Source organism: Crocuta crocuta, unplaced genomic scaffold (genome assembly GCF_008692635.1).
Source record: "Crocuta crocuta isolate KB4526 unplaced genomic scaffold, BGI_CrCroc_1.0 scaffold396, whole genome shotgun sequence".
Lineage (NCBI taxonomy): Eukaryota > Metazoa > Chordata > Mammalia > Carnivora > Hyaenidae > Crocuta > Crocuta crocuta.
Genome location: NW_027533259.1, coordinates 3461810 through 3484169, shown reverse-complemented (window position 1 = coordinate 3484169; position 22360 = coordinate 3461810). Strand labels below are relative to the sequence as shown.

General features: G+C 37.8%; 1 protein-coding gene across 7 annotated transcripts in view; it reads left to right on the top strand.

Annotated features, from left to right (window-relative positions):
* The window catches only part of GSAP (gamma-secretase activating protein), a 57316-nt gene that overhangs the window by 1313 nt on the left and 33643 nt on the right, over nucleotides 1-22360 (top strand). For 3 of the 7 annotated variants that reach the window (XM_077746993.1, XM_077746992.1, XM_077746991.1), the window contains exons 2-11: nucleotides 2703-2807; nucleotides 3036-3095; nucleotides 4062-4105; nucleotides 5982-6067; nucleotides 13914-13991; nucleotides 14754-14831; nucleotides 18301-18393; nucleotides 18544-18761; nucleotides 20832-20901; nucleotides 21556-21638. In XM_077746993.1, coding sequence (XP_077603119.1) covers nucleotides 2772-2807; nucleotides 3036-3095; nucleotides 4062-4105; nucleotides 5982-6067; nucleotides 13914-13991; nucleotides 14754-14831; nucleotides 18301-18393; nucleotides 18544-18761; nucleotides 20832-20901; nucleotides 21556-21638 — 846 coding nt within the window. In that variant the 5' untranslated portion in view covers nucleotides 2703-2771. The remainder of the gene's footprint in view (nucleotides 1-2702; nucleotides 2808-3035; nucleotides 3096-4061; nucleotides 4106-5981; nucleotides 6068-13913; nucleotides 13992-14753; nucleotides 14832-18300; nucleotides 18394-18543; nucleotides 18762-20831; nucleotides 20902-21555; nucleotides 21639-22360) is intronic. The other 4 variants (XM_077746994.1, XM_077746995.1, XM_077746997.1 and 1 more) reach the window with 4 other exon arrangements.

Here is a 22360-nt window from a genome sequence, read left to right as displayed (position 1 = left end):
GAGCCACCCAGGAACACCTGCATTTGCCTTTTAAAAAGAATTTCCAGGGGTACCTGGGTGGCTCAGTTGGTTGAACATTGGACTTCAGCTCAGGTCATGATCTCATGGTTCATGAGTTCGAACCCCACATCAGGCTTGCTGCTGTCAGCCTGTCACGCAGAGCCCGCTTCAGATCTTCTGTCCCTCTCTCTCTGCCCCACTTTCCCTGCTTACGCTGTCTCAAAAATAAAGATTTTTAAAAATGTTTCCAATTTGATGTGTTTAAGTTGATATCATTATTATTTTAGTTTGTATTTCCCTTAATGTTATTGGCTATGTGAATTTGTTTTTCTGAAAATTGCTTAATTATATGCTTGTCTATTTTTCTATTGAGTTGTCTTTTTCTTGATAATTTATTTAACATCATAATATATTATTGGTATTAAAATTATTACCTTCAGTATTTAAATAGTCTGCGTCAAAATAATCTTCTCCAAAGATTTTAATTTTAAAGTTACATGAACAACATTGAAATGAAAAATGTCATTTATTAATTATGTATCTATGATTGAAACCTCAGCTCAAGAGGTCTGGCTGGAAAATGACTAGAAAGTGTGTGGTTGGAGCTCTGGGCCACCAGTGGCATGGATGGCAGGGCACTGTAAGGGCTACTGGTCAGAAAAAAGGCCAGAGAGGAAAGGTGAAGGTAGAATCCCAAAGCCAGCAATGTGAATTTAGAGGAGAGCATCCTCTAGGATTTCCAGTTCTGTAAAATAAACAAGACTAGAACTGGGTATAGACAGAGGACTGCCTGGTTAGAATGATAGATACTGCAGAGTGAGGACCTCTGTCAGCAGCCAACACAGTGCAGCCTCAGCACTCCATCCTTGGGTGCCCTTCTGGGAAGCATCACTGCCCTTATTTTTAAGGGCTTAGATGACAGTGTCTTAAGGCAGTGTGCAGTTCCTTGCATTCATCACAACATCCTGCAGTAGGTAGGCAGAATTATAATTATGTCCATGTTTGCAGAAAATACAATCAAGGCTCACAGAGGTGAGGTTACTAAAGAGAAGGGCGAAATTGAGATGTAAACCTGGGTTGCCACACTCCAATGATCATGTTCTTGTCAGTATATTCCTTTATCTGCGAGTCCCCAAAGCTCTCCTAATTTAACATAGAAAAGTGGGAACAAGATGGGTTCCCCAAAGCTAAGAATCTTGTTGAGAATATAAAGGTGTTGCAGGGGAGTGCAACTGGGCTAGACTTACAGAATTAGTTAAATGCTAACTGTAATAGAAATATGCCAAAGTATGAGAATGTAGAGAAAGGGGAACCATCTTGCACTGTTAGTAGAAATGCAAACTGGTGCAGGCACTCTGGAAAACAGTGTAGAGGTTCCTCAAAAAATTAAAAATGGAATTACCCTATGACCCAGCAATTGCACTACCAGGAATTTATCCAAAGGATACAGGAGTGCTGATTCAAAGGGGCACATGCACCCCAGTGTTTATAGCAGTGCTATCAACAATAGCCAAATTATGGAAAGATCCCAGATGTATGTATATATACATGTACCACATCTTCTTTATCCATTCATGTGTTGATATATATATATATATACACACACACACATATATACATGTATACACACACACACACACACACACACACACACACTTATACTCACACACAGGAATACAATTCAGCGATGAAAAAGAGTGAAATCTTGCCATTTGCAATAACATGGATGGAACTGGAGAGTATTATGCCAAGCAAAATAAGTCAGAGGAAGACAGATATCACATATCACAGATATCACTCATATGTGGAATTTGAGAAACTTAACAGGGGAAGGTAGGAAAAATAAGATAAAAAGAGAGAGGGAGGCAAACCATAAGAGACTCTTAAATACAGAGAATAAACTGAGGGTTGATGGGAGTGGGGAAAACGGGTGATGGGCATTAAGGAGGCCACTTGTTGGGATGAGCACTGGGTGTTACATGAAAGTGATGAATCACTGGATTCTACTGCATGTTAACTAACTTGAAAATTAAAAGTTAAAAAAAAAACTATGCCAGAGTCCCATAGGAATAAAGAGGTGGTGAGCTTTGCCTTGATCTTGGGGGGAGGTTAGGGAGAGGTTTGTATAGGAGGCAATGCTAAGTTAGGCCTTGAAAGATGAGTAGTTAAGTATTGCTTGAAGGATGGGCAGTATCACCATACTCATTGTGAAGAGATAAAGGTAAGAAGCATGACATGAATAGTTTATGGCAGGTCTGGGATCATTGCCCAATACTCCCCACCCCCAAGCCTGAGTTTTTCCCTTGGCATCACAGCTGCTTCCTTTGGTAGTAAAGTCCTTTTGTCTGCAGATACCTCAGTGAATTAGGTACAGAATGGGAAGCTCTGAATCTTCTATTAGCCTAGGTATTGATTTGTGGTAGGTGTGGCCTTGCCTTCAACAGCCCTGGCCTGTCTGGCAAACCAGGGACAAGAATAATATTATTTATTATAGAGTGTTTGTGAGGAGCAAGTAATGAAATAATGCCTTAAATCTTTTCTGGAAAGACTTTCCATGTGTATGTGTTGGGGGTAGGGGATTGCTAAAAATAATCCGTGGAAATATTTGTATGTATTAGAAAGACAAAATATGCAGAATAATAAATCTAGATATAGTCTCCTTAGAAATAGTTACTTATTTCTAAATCTCTTTGCCTCTTTAGGTAATTAAAGACTCTGGTCATCTCCCGAGAGAGAGAGTAGCTGAGGAATTTGTTTGGGCTCAATGGGATATGTCAGAGCAGAGATTATACTACATTGACCTAAAGGTAAAAATGAGTCCACTGGCTTCCTTTTACAGGAACAATTTAATCTTGACATTATCATTGTTACAATTACTGCATTTTAATTGATGGGGAAGTCAACGAAGGTTTATTAAAAATATGAAAATGTTTTCATTACTGTTTGCTTCTTGGTTACTTCCCCCCCCTTTTTCTTTTTTATTAGTGTTTTATTATCTTTTAAAATTGTAATTTGTTATTTATTCTGTTTTCTAGAAATCAAGGAGTATTTTAAAATGCATCCAGTTTTCTGCTGATGAGAAGTTTAACTTAATGGTAAGTCCAGAGAATGACTGGGGCTATAGGAAATTTTATAACGCATGGCCTCCTTTGAAAGAGAGCTATTATCAGAAAGAGCATCTTAGCCTTCTTGTTGTGTTAGTCACTTGCATGAGCAAGTAACATATCTTAAGCCTTCAACTCTATAGTAAGTACAATTAGTATAGGTGATTAGGAGAGCACATAGGAAATTTCTGCTAACTGAATGTCTCTCATTAAAAAAACAAGTGTATGAGTGAGGACTAGTGGAAAGTAATAGGTATGATCTATAGTATATAGCTCTAAATGTTTACAAGTCATGTGACCCCAGAAGACTTGTGCGAATGGTGGATTTGAGTGTGGAGTAAAACATCAATGAGAGTGTATGATCTGGTTAGTAAAAATCTAGCATCACTGTTGGCAAAGCCATATGGAATGCTAGTCTAGTGATGAGGAATCATAAGTATCTTTTACCTGTGATGGTTAGAATGTTATCCTTCTTCACTAGGATTAATATTGGTGTCTAATATAAATTGATATCAGACCATTACAAGAATTTCATTTACTCCTCTTTCCTTTTTTTTTTTTTTAACTCACTCGTTCTCTTTCTAAAGACACCCAGTCTTTCCCTCCGGGCATGGTCATCTCTGTCTTGTAAAAGTCTACCCCTACTGACTGGCTTCTTGTATAACCCATTTATGATACTCAAATCCGAGGCATAGTTTGCCAAGTATTAGTCCTTTAAGAAATAAATATACATCAAGCTTGTGATTGTATATAAACTCCAGAATATTCCCAATGGATTCCCTGTGCTGTGGTTTTGGGAGATAACCTCTGAAGATAATGATGGTTAAATAAATAGGTGGTTCATCAATAGGAAAGCACAGCATTGTCAGGCTTACCCTGGGCTTCAGAACTATCAACACTTAATGTCATTTTTTGGTTTATTTTCTCATGATTTTTTTTCTCGTGATTCTTTGACAGTTTGAAGCACCCTTGGATATAACATTAAGTGACTCGGGATTTAAGTAAGTTATTCATAGATTACTGCTAATTTTTGTAGAAACTTGTGGGCAGAGTGATTATATTTATACCTAATCTGTGGTGTACAGATAAAAGGACGGTTCAGTATCGTGTGTGTGTGTGTGTGTGTGTGTGATCTTTTAGATTTCTGTCCTCCATAGGGAATATAAACAACTTTATCAAGCACGAACACAGGGTTTTTCATGTAAGTCAATCATATTGATTTTTGTAGCCATTTATTTCTGTAGGATGTTTCCATTTATTTTGATCTGTGAAAGTCCTCTTCTCCCTGTGATCCAATAAAAGGATTTGATGAGTCCGAGAGGGTTGCATTTAGAATCCAACATCAAAACCCTTTCCTTGTTGCCATCAAAGAGGATTGCAGCTCAGTTTTATCTGTTTACTATTTGTCTCTTTTCCTTTTTACACAAAAGGTGAGCTTTTTCCCCTCGAACTGTTTTACACATAGTAAAAACATGAATACTTTTGAAAAAATAGACACAAGCCTACTAGCACACAGAAGAAATGAAAGCTGTCTTGAATTAGACTACTGATAATCCTAAGCTGTTCTATATTGCAGTAGCTTTATTTCATCACATATGAACACTTAGTTGTGCTTATTTTGAAACAGTATATGCAGTTCTCTCATTAGAATAAAGTTATATCACTTTCAACTTCTTTTAAATATTTTTTTTCTCTATTGCCAGGACCATTGGTGATTTTTTAAAAATTCTTTTTCTAATGTTTGTTTATTTTTGAGAGAGAAAGAGAGAGAGAGAGAGAGCATGAGCAGGTGAGGGGCAGAGAGAGAGGGAGACACAGAATCTGAAGCTGTCAGCACAGAGCCCCATGTGGGGTTAGAATCCAGTGAGATCATGATCTGGATAAAGTCAGACACTTAACCGACTAAGCCACACAGGTGCCCGCTGGGTTTTTTTTCTTTATTACTATTTTATAGAATTTCAAACACAAAGGCCCACTTTATCTACTTAAGTTTCTCAGGGACAAGTCTCTACTTTGGTGGGTATGTTATAGATGTTACTATCCTTTATGAGGGAACTTTATTTTTTATTTAAAAAAAATCTTCCTATTAGGGGTGTCTGGGTAGCTTTGTCAGTTAAGCATCAACTCTTGATTTCAGCTTAGGTCATGATATCATGGTTCATGGAATTGAGCCCCACATTGGGCTCTACACCAACAGTGTGGAGCCTTCTTGGGATTCTCTCTCTCCCTCCCTCCCTCCCTCTCTAAATAAATAAAGAAAGAAGCAAATAAATATAAAGCAATTAAAAAAATCCTTACTAAAAGTGTAGTTGACACACAATGTTATGTTAGTTTTAAGTGTACAACATAGTCCAATATGCAATGCTCACTGCATTAAGTAAAAGAGGAAACTGTTTTTAAGTTGATTTATTTATTTTCAGAGAGAGAGAGCAGAGGAGGGTCAGAGAAGAGAGGGAGAGAATCCCACACAGGTTCCACGCTGCCAGCTACGGAGCCTGACACAGGGCTCGAACTCACAAAGTGTGAGATCATGACCTGAACTGAAACCAAGAGTCTGTTGCTTAACTGATTGAGCCACCCAAGAGAACCAACTTTTATTTTTTATTTATTTATTTATTTTTAACATTTATTTATTATTAAGAAACAGAGAGAGACAGAGCATGAGCAGGGGAGGGGCAGAGAGAGAGGGAGACACAGAATCTGAAGCAGGCTCCAGGCTCTGAGCTGTCAGCACAGAGCCTGACGCGGGGCTTGAAACCACAAACTGTGAGATCGTGACCTGAGCCTAAGTCAGACACTTAACCGACTGAGCCACCCAGGCGCCTCGAGAACCAACTCTTAAAGGCATTCACAGTTTCTTATCCTTTATGTTTTTAGACTTGTAAACTTTGGATGTGATGATCTTCAAGACCCAGAGAACTTATCAAAACACCTGACCCTGTGCGTTTTTACCAACCATACAGGTAGAACCAGGATTATATTTATCAATTTATTCAATTGTACTTGAGTTCTATACAAAATTTAGTCACTGTTGTAGCTATATTGGTCCTTAAAATATAATAGAGCCACAATCTTACATAAGTGATCCTATGGATATTTATATAGTATATGAAATTATCTTCTCTACTCCAATTTTATTCATCTTTTATCTGCATAAAGGAAACCATAGTCAGCAGGGTTATTTTTTTGTACTTTTTAATAGAGGGGATGGATTCATATGTAATTAATCTACATTGTCTCACCTGCTCCATCTTTTAACATATGGCATACAATTATAAGGATGCTTTTTGTGTCAGGCTTACTAATGTATTTGGGCTCTAAACCTATGTACTGGGCTGCTTTAAGAGCATGCTAGAACTTACTGAGTTAACAAAGCTTGACAAAGTTATTAGTGTACTGTAATCTTCTAAATGGTCAACTCTAATAACTAGATCTAATAGCCATTTTTAATACCCTAGCTTGAGTAGACAGCACTGAGTTAAATAGCACTTGTTGTAAAACTGTATTCCTTTAAAGCCAGATTGTGTGGTATTCACTAAGCCAATGTTTAGGCATACTTACTGTATGCTAGGTATTGGAGAAACAATGATGAGAAAAACTGTCCTAATTTTTATTAGTATGGACATTACTGTTTGGATTTTAGACAATAAAAAGTGCACACAGAGTATTTCAATAGAATCTTGATAAAGTGTAGGAATTAGGAAGTGTATGAGAGTGTATGATGGAAGGTGCTAATATCTTCAGATATGTTCTAGTTCAGCTAGTCTGTCCCCATTGCTCTTTCCAGCACATTCTGTCTTAGTCCTGAAAATTGCTCCCTTTTCCCCCTTACTCTTTCATGATCTCTGCCATTTTCTTCTGTCCATCTCAGGTCTCTCTCAGGTACAAAGTCCCTCTGTAAACCAGTCTTGAGAGTTTAGGGAAGGCAGGGACATTTCACGTGAGACTTGGAGGGTGTAAATGCGTTAAGAACAGTGTGACCAAAGTAGAGGGAGCAAGGGGGAGAGGTGACTTGAGCCAGGTTAGGTAGGGCCTTGCAGACCACGAAAGACTTCATATTTTTATCTTGAGTCTTAAAGTCCTTAAAGGCTTTTTCTTCTTATTTTGACATTTTATTTTGAGAATGCTCAAGCATTAGAGAAAAGCTCAAGAACAGAATGAACATTCATATACCTTTTACTTAATCGTATCATTTACAGTATTTGCTTGATCACTCTCCCCAATCATAGGTATTGTTTTCTTTCTTTTGAAAAAGCCATTCAAAAGTAAGTTTCAGACATCCTGACACTTTACCACTACATAATTCAGCATGTATCTCCTTAGGTGAAGGACACTCTTTAACATAACCTCAGTTCCACTATCACTGAAAGAAATGAATTACACTAATCAATAATAATTTCATATTAAAATTTCCATGATTATTTTTAAAAAGTCCTATATATGTTTAGATTTCTATGTATTTATGTATATGTGTTATTATATGTGTGTATGTATAAAAATGAATGTATGCATGTGCATAACTTTTAAAGCCAGGATCCCATCAAGATTCATGTATTATATTTGGTTGTTATGTCTTTGTAGTCTCTTTTAATGCAGACCACTTCCCTTCTTTCCTCTGCCCCATCCCATCCCCATTTTTTTTTTCCTCCCCTACAACATTGATAATTTGAAGAGTCCTGACCAAGTTACCTTGTGGAATGTCCTGCATTCTGTTTTTTTCTGTTTTTTTCTGTTTCCTTGTAGAAGTATTTAACTACTTCCTCTGTCTTTCACATTCTCTGTACATTGGTAGTTAGACCAAAAGGCATCATTACACATAAGTTAAAAATTTTCATAGGAAAATTGATGGGTGATATTGTGAAATTTATTTGCACCAGATCAGAAGGCATGTAACGTCAGGATGTCCTACTATTTGTGATGCTAAGTTTGCTCATTTGGTCACGTGGTAACCACTGCCTGTCTCCCTTAAAAGGTACATTTTAATCTTTGAAGGAGTAACCTGTGAGGTATTACTTTAGCATCATGTGACTGTCCTAGTCCCCAACAACTTCTTACTTGGCGCCCCTTAATGGTCCATTACTGAAGTATTATGGGTTTTAAGTTTTTATTCATTTATTTTGAGAGAGCGAGAGAGAGAGAACTCCAAACAGGCTCTGTGCTGTCAGCACAGAGCCCCATGTGGGGCTCGAACTCACATACCATGAGATCATGACCTGAGCCAAAGTCAGACACTTACCATCTGAGCCACGCAGGTACCGCTTCACTGAAGTGATATAAGCAGGCAGTGATGTCATTAGGTACATATTTTTAAAAGATTGCTTGCTGCTGTGTGAAGAATGGATTGGAGGAGGCAAGAGGAAAAGTGGGGAAATGAGCATTTGGATGAGGTTAGAGTCGTACATTTGGAAGCAGGATGGCTTGAACTAGATGGGCAGCAGAGGTGGCAATTTAATGGGTTTAAGATACATTAGGAGGTGGAACTGAGGAAACCTGCTATCAATTCTGTGGGAAGGAATAGTTCTCAAGTTTCTGGCATAAGCACATGGGTGAACTGTAGTGCCATTTACTGAGGTATAGTGGTTTGGGTAGGGCTTAGGGAGATTGTGAGGGTTGTTTTGGACATGTTAATGAAGAGATCTGGGACTTAGAAGAGAGGTTGGGACTGGACATGAATAAATGTGAAGTCATTAAGTCTGCAGTTGGCATGTGAAGCCATGAGAAGAGTGCAGGGCCAAAAGGGAAGAAGTTTAGGAATAAGATATGAGAAGCAAAGTATATAAAGTTTGGGTGGAATATCCAAAAAAAAAAAAAGGAAAAAGAAGGTCTGGAGAGAGAATGGGAAAAGCAGGTGTTTTACTATAGCAGCCAAAGGCAGAGAGGGCTTCACAAAGGGGAAGGTGGCTACCTGTTACGAGGCAGTGAGTGCCAGAGTCCCTTGGCTTTGGCAGCATGGAGATTACTGTGAGTAGTTTATGTTGGGTCATTGCAGTGAAATCCCAGTTGTGCTGGGTAGTGGGACGTGGGAGGTGAAAAAACCATAGCAGGTGTAGACACGAGAGGGGCAGCAGCTGGAAGGGGTAGCAAGATTTAGGGAATATTATTTTTGAGGATGGTAGAGACTCCAGTATGCTCAAATGCTTACAAGGTGGCAAGAGAAGAGATGACAGTACACAGCAGAGAGGAATCACTGGTAGAATGAATTTGCTCCGAAGGTGGGAGGTAATGGGATTCTGAGTGCATGTGGAGGGACCCGGATAAGCTCATCCCTAGTACTTTATTTTAAATCTATTGAATATAAACAATCATTTTTGGCTTTCATTCTTTGAAGCTCTTATTCCTTTTCATTTTATTCCCATAGGAATTTCTCACGAACAGTAGCAACTATAACTTACAGATGGGCGATCTATGACGTATCTTCTTCAATAAAATGTTGGGTTTATCTGCATGAGAAGGAGAAGGGTCTGCTTTTTTCCTTTCCCAGCCATGTCTAGAAAAGTAGAAAATGAGCCTTGTTCTTCACAGTCAGCTTTGAAATACAATTAAGCCTGTTTGAACTGGGATACTTCCCGATGTAAGATGCAACAAGCCAGGAAGCAACCTTTTGGTTTTTAACTCATAAGCTGTCACCTCATGTATTTTCCAAATTGCTTTTGTAAAAATGATTTTTTCACCTTTGTGGTTAAAGAAACAAAAGCCTAGTTCAGTGAAGTAGGAATGGAGAAGGGAACAGAGAGTCTAATCCCTACTTGGCTCCCTTTTTACCCAAGAGCTTAATTTCCCACGGGCGTGGAGACCAGAGAACAGGATTCATGAAGTAAATGCTGGTCAGTCTCAGGGTTGTAAAGGAACCCAATCTTACATCAATGATACCATAATAATATTTGGTGTTCGTTTGCCCATATTGGTCGTTGGGAGCTACTTTGTCCTTTCAACATTGCTTGTTACATGGTCAAAAGCATGTATGTCCTGAATTTTCCTGCCCTAAGAAATGAAATCCACTTCCTTCCAAGGAATTAGAGGTGAAAATCTGGATGACGGGAGTGCTCATGAGAGGTGATGGTGGGCAAAAGTGCTGCCACTTATGTATTAAGATTGAGTTCATGCAGATTAAAAAAATTTTTTTTAATGTTTGTTTATTTTTGAGAGAGAGAGAGAGCACGTGTGAGCGCGCGCGCAAGGGAAGGGCAGAGACAGAGGGAGACACAGAATCTGAAGCAGGCTCCAGGCACAAGCTGTCAGCACAGAGCCCAACGCGGGACCTGAACTCATGAACCATGAGATCATGATCTGAGCCAAAGTTGGATGCTTAACTGACTGGGCCACCCAGATGCTCCATAATTCATGCAGATTTTTAAAGATAGTTTATAGCAGGAGGGTAAATCATAGACTTCCTAAAGCAGTGAAGGAAGGAAAAAAATTCTTATTATTTTCCTAATAATCAACTCTGCAGCTCTTCATAAGTCAGTGGCTGTAATTCTTTCTTGTGCACCACCTACTGGGAGGTAGTGAGGGGTGAAAAGTGTAAATTCTCTTTCCTGTTCATATAATTGCAAGAGTTGCCCTTCACAAGTTCCCAGAATTAGTCTTGTGTTTTAGCATTTTATAGAGCCTTTTACAATGAGATAATTTCCCTTGGAAAACTTTGTCCATAATAGCTTTCATTGTCCAAATAGTTTCCCAAAGGCTAGCCAACTCTGAGATTTTATCTTCATCATTGATGAATATTTATTAAACATCTCTTTCTGGATACACCATTAAGAGCCATGCTTTGTTTTTTCAAACTGTGACTTCCCCCAACTTGTAAATAGCAGCAGAATCATTCTGGAATAATCATAATCTCAGCTAACCTTTATAGCCAGATATAACTTCTTTGGCAGAGCTTTATACATATATCTCTTTTAATTCTTGTATAAGAACCATATGCAGTAGGTTCTATATTTTATTTACAGTTGAGGAAACTGAGGTTTAGAGATTTTAATTAATTTGTCCCATGCACGTTGTAAAAATACTGATGCCTGGGTCTCACCCTCAGATATTCTTGTTCAGTTGATTTAAGGAGAGGCTTGAGAACCTGTGAGCCTCAGGTAAGTTTACTGTGCTTTCCAGGTTGAGAACCAGTGTTCCATAGCTGAGTTGTCCAGTATGGCAGCCACTAGCCACATGTGGTTATTTACATTAAAGTTAAATAGGAAAGAGTTGCAGTAGCTACATTTTACTTAAAAAAAAATTCCCCAAATCAACATAGCTTTTATTTCCTCTTTAAAATATCACAAATAAGTCTGAAAAATCATCCAGCATCTTGGTGTTTCTGTAGCTGGACAGTTTAGATTCTATTCGTCAGCCTGCTGAACTGTCCTTTTTCAGAAACATAAATACCATCCAAAAATTTTCTGATACCTTTGTTTTTAATGTAGCTACATTTTAAGTTCTCAATATCCACACGTGGCTAGTGGCAACCAATTTGGACAGCACAGATATAAAACATTTCCATAATCAAAGAAAATTCTATCCATGGGCCAAGCTTCGCTGAGTCTATGCACACCCATGTCACCTTGCTGTGTTGTTATCTTTTCCCCCTCTGGGTTTGGGAAGGGGAACTCAGCCACAACATAAAAGCTATTTGGGAATGTTTGCTTATGAGATCTGAAGATGGCTCTTGGTGTATGTAATTGGGTACATTTATTCTACATCTCACTTTATGCAAAACAAGAAAAATGACAACCTCTGTTCTCTAAAGAATGGTGTGTGGACGATTTTGCTAGAAGCGGGGGATAACATCTCCTTTATATTGTTGACTTTTCATGTTCATGCCACAGGATAGATTTCTACAACAAGAATTTGGGTCGAGAGCTGTGAATATATTTAATCCGCTACAAAACTGTGTTTCAGAGAAGTTGTACAACTTCCCTCTTCTATTATTTGAGAATGTTTTTTCCTACTGCTTCCTTGACAGAATTGATTATCATTTTTAAAACTTTGCTAATTTGAAAGGAAAAATATGGTGACTTTAAAAATGATTTTATTTGGTAACCAGCGTGGCTAAAGTTTAACTATGTTTGCTAAAACATTTCTTTCTCCTTGTGATCGTAGAACATAACAGAACAGGATAAACAAGTAGTTTTCTGCTGGTAGTATGTTTACTTTATGAATGTAGTTCAAGTGGTACATAGAACTTTTTTTAACTGTTATAATTACTGTTTTTGTTTAAGCTTTAGTATAGTGTTACTTGGTTTCTTAGTCCGCTGTAATTTTAAAGAAAAGTTATTATTATGTACTCAGTAGCCATAACAGTAATTTTACATCTAACAGAATTGTTACTATTTTTATCTGATAAAATTATTCTTTTAAATTATTTTGTATTTAAGATATTGCAATCAAATGNATGAATGTAGTTCAAGTGGTACATAGAACTTTTTTTAACTGTTATAATTACTGTTTTTGTTTAAGCTTTAGTATAGTGTTACTTGGTTTCTTAGTCCGCTGTAATTTTAAAGAAAAGTTATTATTATGTACTCAGTAGCCATAACAGTAATTTTACATCTAACAGAATTGTTACTATTTTTATCTGATAAAATTGTTCTTTTAAATTATTTTGTGTTTAAGATATTGCAATCAAATGTACTTCTTTTTTTTTTTACAAATAGTTTATTGTCAAATTAGTTTCCACATAACACTCAGTGCTCATCCCCACAAGTGTCCTCCTCCATGCCCATCCCCCCTCCCCCCCACATCCATCAGTCCTCAGTTTTTGTCAGCATTCAAGAGTCTCTCATGGTTTGCCTCTCTCCCTTTCCCCCACCATTTCCGCCCTTCTTCTCCCCCTTGTTCCTCCGTCAAGTTCCTCCTAATCCTCCTATACGTGCAAACATATGATATTTGTCCTTCTCGGCCTGACTTAATTTCGCTCAGCATAACACCCTCAAGGTCCATCCATGTTGCTACACATGGTCAAATGTACTTCTAACAATATGGTGCAGTTTTAAATGTCATTAAACACAGTCACATATGATTGTTAAATTCTTTCCACCCTGGAAATCTCCTATTTGGGGTAATCCTATAAATGTTAGCATTGGAAGGATCAGTTTCTGCTTGATGCCTTCAGTGGTAGTTCGCTGATGAACATAGCTAGTCTATCTACATAGCAACAGCTGCTAGAGATGATGGACATATTACACACTGAAGGAGGGGTGCAGGCTGAGGGTGTTCTGGAGTGGTGGGGTAAGTGAAGGCAGTCAGGGCTCATCTGGAAGGACTGCTTTGTGTCATGAGCTTGCCTTTGCCCTTGGACCAAGGCTCTTGGTGACCCAAATAAGGGTGGGTATGGGGCCAACACACAATTGCTCTTATTGGCCCAGTTTGTCTTCCATTCCTTACAACAAAGAAGACTGGAAACTTTCTGTAAAGAAGAGACACATTTTTGGTAAACTGGGGTCTATACTAATTACATTACTAATAATGGCTGGAAGGCAAGCTAAATAAGAGAGCAGGGCAGTATATGTATATTAGGAGAATCTCATGAAGCTTTGTAAATTTCTGTAGACACTCCATGGTTTCATATGTAAGAGTGTGTCTCTATTCATTTTCCAATCCTTCAATAACTCACCACAATACATTGCTTATGTGTGTGCTGAGTAATTATTGAATTAGCAACTTGTTTACTTGTTAATAGACCATTTCTAGATTTTGGGAATCTCTGTGGTAAGTTGAGGCAGAACATCTAAAGGAATAGAAGTCAGGATAAGTGACTTAGGAAACTTTTTATTTGTCTAAGATTGTTTTCAGCTCTATTAAATAACTTCTTATTTCTAGGAAGTTTGTGTGTGTGTTACAGCCCGAAGTTTGACTCTTGGGAAAAAATCACGTATTCTGTGTTTTACTTTCATAAAGGTACATGTCATTTATTCTTAATTTTTTTTTACTTTTACATAATCACTTTTTCCAAATGGTAGAAAATTAGATACATTTCAAAGACTTATTACCTTGTAATGGCTTTTATCAGTACATTCTGTACTGATATATATATATATATATACACATATATATCAGTATATATACATATATATCAGTAATATATATATATCAGATATATATATGTATATATACCTATATAATACATATTTCCTGAATAAATTCACTAATGATGAATACAGTTAACTCTTGAACAATGTGGATTTGAACTGCACAGATCCACTTACATGCAGGGCTTTTTCGATAAACACAGTAGAGTTCTATAAATATAGTTTCTCATCCTTAAAATTTTTCTTAATAACATTTTTTCTTTACTGTTAGAATACAGTATAGAATACATGTAACATGTATGTGTTGACTGTTTATGATAAACGTTAAATGATAAACATTATAACAAAATACTTCATATCCTTCTATCTGATCACAACCTACCTTATAAGGTCTAATATTATACTCTAAGCCCAGCACAAGTACTAGATGGTGATTGCACTTGTGATCCGCCTTCTGTGCTGGCTTTTGGAAAATGATGGGGAACCACAAAATCCAGAAGTCAGACACGGGCTTTGTCAGTTTCACAGCTCCTAAAAGTTGAGAGTATCACATAGAGTAATAGCCTTGGGTGGAATTCCAGCTCTTTGTTTCTTACCATTCTTTTCTTGGCTTCCTGTTCTCTACCCACAGGGCACAGCAAGACCTTCACTGCTGCTCTTGGGAGTGTTGACTCACATGTGACAAAGGGCCTTACTTTTCTCAACCTTGGTGAGTGAGAGGAAGTTGGGTCTCTCTGCTCTGACCCTCCTTTCTAGTACATGTGATACTCAGCCTTCTATGTATCATTTTCTCATCCACGCATCCCATTTTCTCCTACTTCTTCAGGACTTGGATTGTGAGGATAATCACTGACCTTTCTGAAGCCTGATAGGAGAAGGTTTTCTCTGGACACGTTAGCACCTCTAATTCCTCTGCTGTTCAAGAGCCAAGTGTATTAAGTTAGTTAATATTTTTATAATATTTTTTTTCCTGACCTGTGTCTTTTTCAAGGCCTATAGACCAACCCTAATGGACATATTTGTGTCTCTCCCAATTCATATCAGTCTTTGGGGGGAGGGTATATGTTTCCCTTTATAGAGAACACAGGCTGTGAGCTTTCCTATGTTTTTAGTAGGAAAGAAGCCTGGGTACACATCTCAGCCTTTCTGAGCCTCAGTTTCATTATTGATTCTAGAGAGGACAAAGGTCTTTGAGAAATCGTCCATTTCCTGTTGCTAGAGACTTCCAAGTCCTGTAAATGATTTACAGATCAGCTTGAATGTGTTGATTTTCATTGAGTAAATAATGGTAAGGGAACTTGAGTGTTAGGTTGGAACATATTAATGGAGTCTATAATGAAGAAAATAAAGAAGGAGTTTATTGTACCAACCTACTGAAAGTTGCTTTTGCATGTCAGTTGGGGTGAGGGTCACAAACAGGTTAGCACAGACTAAATAACAGAAGTATTGCTTGCCTACCCAAGGGACATGGCACAATATTTAAAAAGAAAAGCTTCAGCTTTAGAGCACATGATTCTTTGATATATTCTCCTACTCTTGTTCCCCAGTCCATCTAGTATCATGACAAAGTTTAGGAAGGTGTGATGTGAGGGAACTTGGCAAAATGAGAATGAAAATGATAAGAAAGTTCATAAAAAGATTTTTCTTTTGAATGATACTATTGGTCAGGTATCTAAGACTGAGTGAGCTAGTATGTGGCAAATGTTATCATGAGCCTTGAACCTGTGGGAAATTGCTTTTAGAAAGGCCTGATTCTGCTGCTTCCTGTGGTAAGAGAGATAAATGTAAGGTTTCCTGGGTCTGAGACTTGATTATTATCAAGTAGCGAATGCTACATCAACATCACATCTAAGAGTGATAGGGGAAACTTTCCACTAAAAATAATCTTAGCATTTTGTGAGGTCAAGGGTAGCCTTCTTTTTTTCCCCCAGAGAATGACTTTAGAAAAGGGCAGGCATGATTTAATCTATGGTCTTCAGACTGTGGAGCCAGCAGAAATACTAGAGCTTTATAAAAATAGGCTATCTAACATAAGTTATTTTTCCTTCTTAAACACATTTATCTCACAGGCACAAAAATATACCCAGGATTAAAACTATCCCAGGAGTAATTTTAATGACAACAGTATTGCTTTGTGAGTGATGTATTTTGTCCTATTAATTGCATGAAATTTTCCTGAATTGTCACCCTATTAAAAGGGGGCTTATATTGATTAAAATACTAAAGGATAGAGCTTTGAAGATGTTTTCTGTGAACCCCAAACACCTCTATTTATGAAAGACACATTTGTAAATAAAAAGCCACCATTTTGAAATTGAGTAGTATGTGCTCAGTTTGTTATTTAAATTACCCTGATGCTTAAAACCATTCTGTTTGGTGATGGTATCCCCATTTTACAGATAATGAAACTGAGACTCAGAAAGGCTGAGATGTGTACTCGGGCTTCTTTTAGTGTCTCCTATCAGGGGCACTGTGTTAGTTTCTTATTGCTGCTACAACAAATTATCACAAATTTAGCACTTCAAACAACAGAAATGTTGTCTTCTGGATCTAGAGGTTACAGTTCTGAAATCTGGAGTCTTGAGGGGCTAAGTCAAGGTGTAGGTAGAAATGGTTCCTTCTGGAGAAGAATTCATCCTTGGCTTCCTACAGCATCTTGAGGCTAGCATTTCTTGGCATGTGACCAACGTGACTCCCATCTCTTTCATCCTCACATGATTTTCTCTGTAGTCCAATCTCCCTCTGCCTCCCCTCTGTGAACACATTTGTGGTTACACTAAATCCACTTGGATATTCTAGGATACTCCTTCCATTTCAAGATCCTTGATCCTATCTGCAAGGTGCCTTTTATCACTTGAAGTGGTAACATATTCACAGGCTCTGGGATTAGCACTGAACATCTTTAGGTGTCATCATTTGGCCTACCACAGGTACTGTTGACACTTTTGATGACACAGTACTTTTTGTGTGAGAGTGTCCTGCCCGTAGAGGGATTTAATAACCTTCACTCCCTACCACGCCAATGAGTGGGACAACTCCGAGCATCCTCACATATTTCCAAATGCTTCGTCTCCCAGGGACATAGTTACCACCCTAAGTAACTGGTTAAATGCTAAGCCTAGGAATTAACTTAGATCATTTGATGCCTAAACCCTTTCCACGCTATGCTACTATATCATTATTCATGTCTTTCTACTTAAATGTTACCATAATAAGAATATTATTGCAACCATTTGTGCTACAGACTTGAATATCACTTAATCCCTGGTGACCGAGAGGACACTTCTAAATCAAATGGTTCGAGTTTTACATCCTCTTTCCCTTCCTTTCCACTGAATGCCTTCTATGCAAATGACTAGCTTTTTTTTTTTTTTGCTTCTTAGGAAAAAAAAAAGAGTCCAGCTGGCTCACTTATACTCTAAATGTGTCTTCTATGTGAAATCCACTGCTATTGCCTGAATTTTTCTGTTTTTCTAAGGTCCTAGAAAAATTATTGGCAAAGGCTACTTCCACCTTCCCATTCCCCAGAAACCTATTTTTATACCTAGTTTCAATCTGTGTACAAATGTTCTTGGTACAAAATTATCTAAAGCACAGACTGTGAAGGTGTGAATTCTCAGCAGGAATATATGCAAGGAAATATACTAGTATTTCACAAAGCATTAGAATGCCTGCAGAGATTGTTTTGATGAATTTCAGTTTAAGGTTTCTCTAAACAAAACGACGATGATGATAGTGGTGATGACGATGAGTGGGCAAACACAGGAAACTGAATTTTAGAGCGGCCCCAAACTGGCAGAAACTAGGAAGGAAATTCCCATTTTAAGCTGTTCCCAGACTATCAGATAAAGGAAGAATTCATCTTGATTTTTTTTTCTAATTTGCTTTCAGAGGTCATTTAGATTCATAAAAAGCCACAATTCACTTAGAAACAGAATTACAGATGTCAATTAAGATAACTGTGGCTAGATGGATGAAGAAAATTAGCCACAGGTAGAAATAAATGAGATCTGGCTAGGGAGATGAAATGTACTGACGTCAGACAGCATATTATTATGCTGGTCGAAACGCTTGTGTCTTAAGAGGCACAAAGAGGGATACTGTGAAGTTCGGGGCTTTATCTTTGCCTGTGTAGCTCTTGCCACATGCAGATAACTTAAAATTTTTCTTTTCTACAGACTATTATGTGGCTGTTTACTTACCTGGTCATTTTTTTCATCTACTTAACATTCAACATCCAGACCTAACCTGCCACAGTTTGTTTCTGACAGGTATGGTGATATGGCTGTCATTTTTCTCTCATGAACATGGTCCATTTGGGTTTGTCTTGGCAGCATTTATGTTTGGGTGAGAAGGGTTTCTTTTATTTGCTGATTTTTTTTTTTTTTTTTTTTTTTTTTTTTTTTTTTTTTTTTGTCCAGGAAACAGTGAAGTGGTTGATATGCTACCTCATAGTCCTTTACAGTCACTGTCAGGGTCCCTGGTACTGGATTGGTGTTCTGGAAAGCTCTATAGGGCACTCCTCAACCAGTCATATTTATTACAGTTCCTATGGAACACTCAGCTAGACTGTGAGAAGATGGCCGTGTTGCACTGTGTGCTCTCCTGTGGCGGAGACCCCCGGTTCTTGGAAGCCAAGGTGGTTATGTAGCTTCAGTTTAAAAATTGGCAAATGGACAACACCAGCGGTATATGTTTGTGGTTGAAATGAACCATTGAAGTCATTTTAATTTGTAATAATTAATTGAAGCGTATGGTCTCCATCCTGACTTGAACATCTTCTTTTCTTGTGTTTGCCTTTTTTATAGACCCCCAACCACACCTCAGACTGTGAGCATGTCTGTTCCTTTGACTACTCTCTTTTCCATACTGTGAAAAATGGTAGCTATATCAGTAACATTCCAAGAAACTGCTCAGTAAACAGTAAATAGTTTCTCAAATATCTACTTTTCCTACTGGCCTATATATGATGTATCGTGTCAAAAGAACTAAAATCTGATGGCATATATTATATTTTAATAAAGATAGCATACGTTTACATTGCATGATATAATTAAGCACTTTGACATACCTTGTCATTTAATTGTACAGCTACCTTGTGAAGTTGGGAGAAACCCCTCCCTCCATTAGACTTTATTGGGACAAATGGGTAGTTGGGTAATTGAAAAAACATGTCTGAAACATTTTAATTAAACCAAAAAAAATGTGCATTTATTCATCTATCTATTGATGTATTGATGTAGATTAAGACCCTTTCTTTGTATCTTAGTGGTTAGAGTTCACAATCATTTTTTCTTATATAAAACCACTAGTAATCTGTTCTCTCTGACTTCCTGTTACTTTCTTCTTCCTTTCTTTTTAACCTTACTTTTTTTTTAATCAAAGGAGAGCAATTTTATAAAGATCCTTCAAGACAATCTGTGAAAATTGGGCCATTTTTTCTAATCTTTTACAGTTGTCTCCTACCTAGGTTTTTTTTAGTGTTTTAGACATGCCTTTGAGTCTTTCCAAAGCCTTCAGTTTTTGGGATGCCTGGGTGGCTCGGTCGGTTGAGCATCTGACTCTTGATTTCAGCTCAGGTCATGATCTCATTGTCATGAGATGGAGCCCTGCTTCAGGTCCTGCCCTGGGCACGGAGCCTTCTTGGGATTCTCTCTCTCCCCTTCACTCTCCTCCTCCCCTGCTTTGTAGCACATGTGTGCTCGCGCTCTCTCTCTCTCTCTCTCTCAAAATAAATGAACATTAAAAAAAAGGCATTCAACTTTTATTGACCAAATAACACTCTTTTTGCATCCATATTTCACTTGCCTATGGTAATATTTTACTAAATTACCTAATTGTGAAAATAAGTACAACTAGCATGAATAAGTGTGGAAATAAAAATGGCAACTTAGTGGTAGGAGCACAAATATGAGAGTGCTCTGTGGCTAGGCAAGCCTGCTAGTATCCTTTCATTGGAAGGCTGCAAACAAGGAGTTGCAGTCCTCAAGCAGGGAAGGATGGTTGAGGAGACTGAGAGAATCGTTGATACAACATGCGCTTGGGAGGCCTGTACAGTGGTGCTCACGAAGGTTAGGGTGGTGTGGCAGTGTTCACACTGATGGCTGGACTGGATTCAAACCCAGGTCTGTTGCCTCCAAGCTTAGTGGTGTGGTTTGGTTCGGTTTTCTCCTGTATCCCACAGCCCTTCACACTGGTACTTTGCTATAATGAGATGTACCCTAGCAAAAACAAACATGGGGTTGAAGAAGCCTTACTTGGATTCTAGCAAAGGGCATTTAGTAAAAAGATGCGTCAAATGGACCTGATTTACAATACTAGTTAAGTCACAGTCTTGCATTATGTGTCTTGAAGAGAGTATAGAAGTGAGTGTGTTCTTTGGCAGTTCCAAAATAGAAAATTTTAAGATTCATATATATATATATTCATATATATATATGTCTATATATATATATATGAATAGATATATATAGAATGCTTATGTTTTAAGAGAGAGCAAGCAGGGGAGGGGCAGAGAGAGGGACACAGATGATCTGAAGCAGGCTCTGTGCTGACAGCAGAGAGCCTGATGCGGGGCTAAACTCATGAACCACGAGGTCATGACCTGAGCCTAAGTCACCGAGCCACCCAGGCACCCCAAAGATTCTTTGGTGGTGGGGGCAAGGTGCAGATGTAAATACTAACAGAATTGTCTTCTCACTTCTTAAAGATTATTCAGTGGATTTCTGAGAATCTCTCTGCCTGCCATTCATTTGACCTCATCCAGGAATTTATAATTGGTAGGTGTTGCTGCTGGTGCATATTCAGTTGAATCCTTGACCCTTTTACCAGAGGGAAAGCAGTAAATTGATAATGACTCAATCTGTCAAAATGTTAGTTAGGAGCTTTTTTTTTTTAACTCTATTTCAGACAGCAGCTAATTAATTTCATTCTTTCGTGGTCTTGTGAGTAGTTGTGGCCATTCAGAGACTGATAGGATATGATATGATCTTTATTCTATAACCTTATTAGTGATTTTTTTCTCCCCATTAAGATGTAACTTTCTTAGCTCAGTTTTGTGTTGGCCAGTTGCATGTGAAGTGGTATAACATCACTGGGATAGATAGAAATGCCAAATAAGGGTTGTTGTTTTTTTTTTTTTTTTTTTTTTTCATTTTTTTTTTTTTTTTTAAGCTGTGGGAAACAGNAGTGTTTTTTTTTTTTTTTTTTTTTTTTTTTTTTTTTTTTTTTACCATTATTATTCTCCTTGTGAAGAGCAGAACCTGAACATTTAGTGAAAGTGGAACCATAATGGTTAAGCTTTCAAGGGTAAGGATAAGGCATTAAAAACATTTTTGGGTTTGCTTGTTTTGGTGAATTACAGTATCTACTGCCTTGTTATTAAACCATGTTTGTCTTTTTTTTTCCCCCTTTCCTTTCACAAATCCGTTCAGCTTCTTCATATTGGAGCATATGTCCAGAGACCAGTAACATGGATAAACTTTTGCCACATTCCTCAGTGCTCATTTGGAATACAGTAAGTTAACACTTTGTGTTCTTTATGTAATTAAAATTGATTCACTGTCATGGGTCAGTCACAGTAACCATGGCTGTGATTTTGGTTCTGTTTTGACTGATCAGGATCTGAGTTGGAGTTTTCTGGCAGAAGAATAATAATAAATCCTTGCTGTTAGCCAACATATTTATATAAAGTAGTAGAATTGAAGGAGAAGGTACAGAATATATGTTACTCTTCTTACTACTAGGAGTTAAGCCTCTGTCATCTTCAAATGGTATTTTAATTTTTTTTTAGCAACTAGAGTAGAGGAGAATATTTCTTAGGTTTTTATTAATAAGGAGTAGCTGGGCCAGTGCTGTTGTTTGTAAGCTGCTCTGTTTACTAAGTAGATTAACACCTCTTCCCAGCCTCCCATAAGGAAAATCTGTAATAAGTGTAGAGCTTCAAGATCAGTGGAAGTTAGTAACCTTAAGCAAATTCACTCCATTCAACCTTTTCTTCCTCCTGGCCCCTCCTCTGTATTTTTCAATTGGAAAGTGGTGAGATAAAATATTGTTTCTTTTCTCTTAAACATGGTGCAGTGAACTAAGTTTTTATTGGATCAGAAAGCAAAAACCATGGGGTGCTTGGTGGCTCAGTTGGTTAAGTGTCCCACTTCCTCTCAGATCATGATCTCACAGTCCAGGAGTTTGAGCCCCACATTAGGCTCTGTGCTGACAGCTCAGAGTCTAGAGCCTGCT